Genomic DNA, 6,000 nt, shown 5'->3' with positions numbered 1-6,000 from the left:
GCAATTTATCCATATAACAAAACTACACTTGTACCCCTTAAATTTATACTAAAAAAAAAGAGAGAAGAAAGTGATGAGCTCATGGATTTGAAATCTTGGCTCTAGGTGCTCATAAATAGCCTAAGAGCTTTTAAGTGTGCTCTGAAGAAGAACCTTCTCTCCTGTAAGTACAGGAAATTGCTGAAATTGCTGAAAATCAAACAAGCCTTCATCACGCAATGGTCTGATGTACAATAAACAGAAACGCTCAGCCTCACAGGGTGTCTACTGTTAAAGTGAGGACATTGATTGGGAAAGACTATTTTTTTGTTTGTTTGTTTTATTAAGTTGGGATGGAGATGTGTGGGAGAACCCTGATGAGGCTGGAGACATCAGGCTCCTAAAATCTGATGAACCCTCATCCCTAGTGGCAGTAGCACCCCCACCTCAACCCCCACCCCCAGTGATATTGGCCTTTCCACCTGTGTCTGAGGGGATTAACCCTTCACTGTCTGAATAAACAGTAATGGCCTCCTCTGAGGGAGTTTCCAAGCAAGACAAGGCTGATTCTCCTCAGGACCCACCTTCATCTCTTCTCTTTGTTTCTAGCCGCATAACCAGACTCAAGTCCCAGCAGGCCCCTAAAGGTGAGATAGAAAGTGTGACCCATGAGAAGGTATACTACACTCCAAAAGAACGACTTGAGTTTTCTAATTTATACAAGCAGAAATCCAGGGAACATGTGTGGAATGGATATTAAGGGTGTGGGATAATGGTAGAACGAACATAAAGTTGGATCTAGCTGAACTTATTTACTTGGGCCCACTAAGCAGAGATTCTGCATTTAATGTTGCAGCTTGGGGAGTTAGGAAAGGCACTAACAATCTGTTTGGTTGGTTGGTTGAAACACGGATAAAAAGGTGGCCCACTGTGAGGGAGCTGGCGATGCCTGCTCTCCCTTGGTTTACCATAGAGGAAGGGATTCAAAGGCTTAGGGAGATGGGAAGGCTGGAGTGGATTTATCACTTAAAACCTGCCTTACCCCAACTGGGAGGGTCCATAAGATATAGCTTTCACCAATACTTTGGACGGAGGTGCAAACCCCAGAAATAAGGTTTTGTGATTGTTATTTTGAAAGTGTGCAAAAATCTGGGTTGCTGTGACTTGTGGCAAGGCAATTCATATGCTATAGGAGAGGCTTAGCTACTGCTTAGAGGTTGGAGGTGAGGAAGTAAGCCTGGTTTCTTGAGTGTTGCTTACGGCTTTACTCAAATTTTCCTGAAAATATTTCTCTTAGTTCTTTATGCTGTGTAATAATTTCTACCAGCAAGACTAGGAGAATTAAAAAAGCAAAAAAAAAAAAAAAAAAAAAAAATGGATTCTTCTTAGAACTGGGCTTAGGCTGCCATCTTGTGGATATTTAGCTTCATATTCTAGTGATGACAAAAACAGATAAAAGTAAGTGTACACATTGTTTATTTTTTTCTTTTTTCTTTTTTTATTAATTTTTTTGCACACAAAACAATAAACATTTTCTAAAAATACATACAAACAAAAAGATGCATATCAAACATATTAGGAAGGTTGCACATGGGAAGACGGGGAATAGAAATGGGGGGTGGGAATTAAAGAAAATAAATGAGAGAGGGACTTTGTATGGATCAATGATAATAACTCAATCCTTTATTTGACAAAGAAGAAGGAGAAGGAAGAGCAAGAAAAAGAAAGTGGGATAAAGGATCAGAAAGGGAGGAAAACAGAAAAAATTAGAGTATGACTCCAGGGTAGACCTGTTTTGTTGTCACTGGGTTGGTTGGTTTGTCTGTTGTATTTTTCATATGTTTCGCCATGTTGGCCAGGCTGGTCTCAAACTCCTAGCCTCAAGTGATCAACCCGCCTCGGCCTCCTAGAGTGTTGGGACTACAGGCGTGAGCCACCACGTCCAGCCCCCACATTGCGTCTGGCCTCCGTGGTAGACCTCCCAGACGGGGCGGCCGGGCAGAGGCGCTCCCCACGTCCCAGACGGGGCGGCCGGGCAGAGGCGCTCCTCACTTCTTCCCAGAAGGGGAGGCCAGGCAGAGGCGCTCCTCACATCCCAGACGATGGGCGGCCAGGCAGAGACGCTCCCCACTTCTTCCCAGAAGGGGAGGCCAGGCAGAGGCGCTCCTCACATCCCAGACGATGGGCGGCCAGGCAGAGACGCTCCCCACCTCCCAGACGGGGCGGCGGCCGGGCAGAGGCTGCAATCCCAGCACCCTGGGAGGCCAAGGCAGGCGGCCGGGAGGCGGAGGCTGCAGCGAGCCAAGACCACGCCACCTCACTCCAGCCCGGGCAACACCGAGCACTGAGTGAGCGAGACTCCGTCTGCAGTCCCAGCACCTCGGGAGGCCGAGGCGGGCAGACCACTGGAGGTCAGGAGCTGGAGACCAGCGTGGCCAACATGGCGAAACCGCGCCTCCAGCCAAAGGAGAAAAACCAGGCAGGGGTGGTGGCGCGCGCCCGCAATCCCAGGCAGGCCGCAGGCCGAGGCAGGAGAATAACGGGAGCCGGAGGCAGGGAGTCTGCAGCGAGCTGACTATACTCCAGCCCACATTTGGAGGTTTCACATAATTTACAGGTAGTTCTGGAGATCTGCCTCTATGCAGAGCCGCAAAAGCAGACCCATTCCATAGTGTACTCTTACAGTCTTTGGCATCCCGTAGCAGAGACTGCCGACCAACACCTAATAATGTCTGTACCCTAGGAACACTCTGAGGGATCTCTTTATCTAGTAAAGGACCAATTCTCTCACAAATTTTAAGGAGGTAGTCTGGAGGAATGTGTGCATTTGCTGCCACCAGATCCTCGAAGCTTCTTCGGTGCTCTTTCCCCTCCCAATCTAAGCGGCACGGAATCAGCTGATGCTCCTCGAGCTCCTGCACTAGCACCTGAGCGGATTTGTTGCAGGGTCCAGGCTGCAAGAACCTAGCGATCAGGTAATACAGCTCGGCTTCGATCTGGGTAGGTGCCGCCGCCATCCTTCTCCCGAGGGGGTTTGGGGGCTTCGCTCCGGAGGGGCTGGCGGGGGCGGGTGGGGGCGCTGCCTCTATTGTGGTGACGCCCCCATGCCCAGGAGTCCCGCCGCTTCCGCCGCACTCCTCGTCCTAGTTTCGCTCTCTCTCGAATTCATCGCATCACGTTTCGACCCATAGATATTCTAGCCCAAGAGCTGAGGAGGCGGAGGAGGAAGGAGAGAGAGGAGAGGGAGAGGGAGAGAGAGAGTGAGTGAGAGAGAGAGAGAGAAGAGAGAGAGGAAAGAGACAGAGAGAGAGGGAGAGGGAGAGAGAGAGAGAGACGCGGGGGGTGGGGGGGCGGAGAGAGAGAGAGAGAAATAGACACATTGTTTTTTAAATTGACAAGCAGAAATTGTACATATTTAGGGTGTACAATGTGATGTTTTGATATATGTGTACATTGTGGAATAGCCAAGTCAAGTAACTTAATTATGCATTCTCTCACATACCTATTTTTTTGTGGTGAGACTGAAAATCTACTCTGAAAGCAATTTTCAAACATACAATACATTGTTATTAATGGAAGTCATCATGATTTACAATAGATCTCTTAAACTGATTTCTCATATCCACCTGAAATTTTGCATCCTTTGGCCAACATCTCCCCAATTCTTCCCATCCCCCGGTTTTCAGAAAACGTCATTTTACTCTCTGTTTTGATGCGTTCAGCTTTTTTACACTTCATATACAGGTGAGGTGAGATCATGTAGTATTTGTCCTCCCGTGCCTGGCTTACTTCACTTAACATAACGTCCTTTAAGTTCATCCATGTGGTTGCAAATTATAGGATTTCCTTCTTTTTTAAGGCTGCATAGTATTCCACTATGTATATATAGCATATTTTCTTCATCCATTCATCCATTCATCCATTGATGGTTGCTTAGCTTGATTCTATATCTTGGCTATTGTGAATAATGCAGCAATGAGCATGGGAGTGCAGATACTTCTTTGACATACTGATTTCATATCCTTTGATATATACCCAGAAGTGGAATTGTTGAATCATATGGTGTTCTCTTTGTAACTGTTTGTGAAACCGCCATATTGTTTTCCACATGGTCGTGCTAATTTGCATTCTCTCCAAGAGGTGCACGTATATTCTTAAAAAATGCTAAAACTAGAAAAGACTTTATATTATTCACTATATGCCCTGATTTTATAAAAGAAAACACTTGAGGCTGAGAGGATAAAATGACTGGTCACCCATGAAATAAAATGATTTGGTCAATTTGCTGGGCCATTGTGATACATCAGCTATGCTTTCCTTTTGAACTCAGTAATGGAGTAAGAAGGGGTAAGATGTAGATTGGACAGACATAAGATTTGGAGTGAGAATAGGATGAGACTCAGAAATGGGATAATGGATGGTTCTTAGTAATTATTTTATTACAAAATTAGTGTTTCAAAGGCAGTGTAAAAATTCTTAATAAAACTAAAGAAGAGCTTATAAATAGCAAAAGTCTCCATTATACCTTTTCCATTCTCTCCATCTCCTGAGGGCAGCTCTGTTTCTATTTTTAACCCTCTCATAGTTACCACTATAAATTTAAATAATAGGCTTATGCCTTTATTTAAACAATATTTATATCTTAATATAAAAGATGAGATATTAACTTATACCCTGGCTACTTTCCCTATATATTCTCATTTCCTAAATTTGATACTTACTTTATTTTTATTTTTAGATCTCCTATGGGTTATAATTTTAACTGATATTTTCTTCTTCCGTTATCTTGAATCTTTGCTTATTTAGGATGAGTGCCTTTACCCCTAACCCTTCTTTCTAACTTTCCCCATTCTAAACCTCTATACTCCCCATTCTGTCAATCACTTTTCTTCCACCTTCTCCAGGTTATTGGTAGTAACATTCTGTACACTAGCCATACATAAACCTCCCATGGTTTCCCTATAGTTGGATTCTATAATAAAAGCAAAACTAATCAATAGCAGTTACATTGTTATGACGTATGCATTCTTTCTTTCTTTTTTTTTTTAATAAAGCAGGACCCTTCTCTATTCATTCAATATCTGCACTTTTGGGCTCCTCAATGGAACATCTTTTCAGTACCAAGATCAAATGAAATATTTTTCCTTGCACCTCATCAATTATGTAAAGCCTTGTCAAGTTTGTTGTTTTACTTCTTTCTGATTTTTTTGATTCTTTTAAAAATATTTTACCAAAAGAATAATATGCCTTTATCATATTTTCAAGTTTTTCAACTTTTACGATTATTTGGTCTATTGCACCAAATCCCCCAACTGTTCTTGGGGAGACATCCCTATTAGAGCCTCTATCTCACTGGCCCACTCTGGATTGTTTTTTTCCAAGCTTGTAGAATAGCTATGTCATCCTAGACACGCTCTTTTTCTGGATTGTATTTGTGTTTTTCTTTCTGGAATTGTTTATAATCATCTTTTATCACTGGCACTCTAAAATTTATAGTTTTTTAAATTCATCCTACTCAGCAATAAGTGGTCTCTTTTCTGGTGAAAACTTTTGTTTTTCTTAGTTTAGGGATTTTTTTCCCCTGCTATTTCTTTAATAATATCCTCTCCTCCATTTTTTTCTGTTTTTTTTCTCTCTGAGATTCTAAGTCAAGTGATGGTTTCTCTAGTTCTCTTGTGTTTTCTCTCATGTTCTATTTCTCCTTATCATTTTGCTCATATTTTGGGATATTTTTATGACCTTGTTTTCCTATCATTCCATTGATTTTTTTGTGTCCTGTTTTTAGTCTCTTTACAGTTCTCGGCTTGCCCCATTTTCTTAGCACCCAGAAAGTTTATGAATGTAAAATATTTCTCAGTGCTTGAGTTCTCTTTTTTTCTCCTGCAGCCATTATTTCTTTTTCTCTTCTTTTTTTCTTAATGGTGCTGGTTTTTCTCACATGTCTAATCATCTTCGGGTTTGTCTCTTCCTATTTAAGAATGAAGGATGGGGATCTGGTATAGGCATCTCCTCTGATATACT

General features: G+C 42.6%; 1 protein-coding gene across 1 annotated transcript; it reads right to left on the bottom strand.

The window, feature by feature from the left end:
• Positions 1-791: 791 nt before the first annotated feature.
• LOC129481674 (bromodomain and WD repeat-containing protein 3-like) lies at positions 792-3,272 on the bottom strand. Its single transcript, XM_055276754.2, has 2 exons — positions 2,561-3,272; positions 792-937 (listed from the first exon to the last, which is right to left on the bottom strand). The coding sequence occupies exons 1-2, from the start codon at positions 2,994-2,996 to the stop codon at positions 792-794; spliced, it is 582 nt and encodes a 193-aa protein (XP_055132729.2). The 5' UTR covers positions 2,997-3,272.
• Between the last annotated feature and the right edge of the window lie 2,728 nt (positions 3,273-6,000).

Source organism: Symphalangus syndactylus, chromosome 5, assembly GCF_028878055.3.
Source record: "Symphalangus syndactylus isolate Jambi chromosome 5, NHGRI_mSymSyn1-v2.1_pri, whole genome shotgun sequence".
In the NCBI taxonomy this organism is placed as follows: Eukaryota; Metazoa; Chordata; class Mammalia; order Primates; family Hylobatidae; genus Symphalangus; species Symphalangus syndactylus.
Note: the sequence above shows the minus strand (reverse complement) of the source record. Positions and strands in the feature narration are given on the sequence as shown.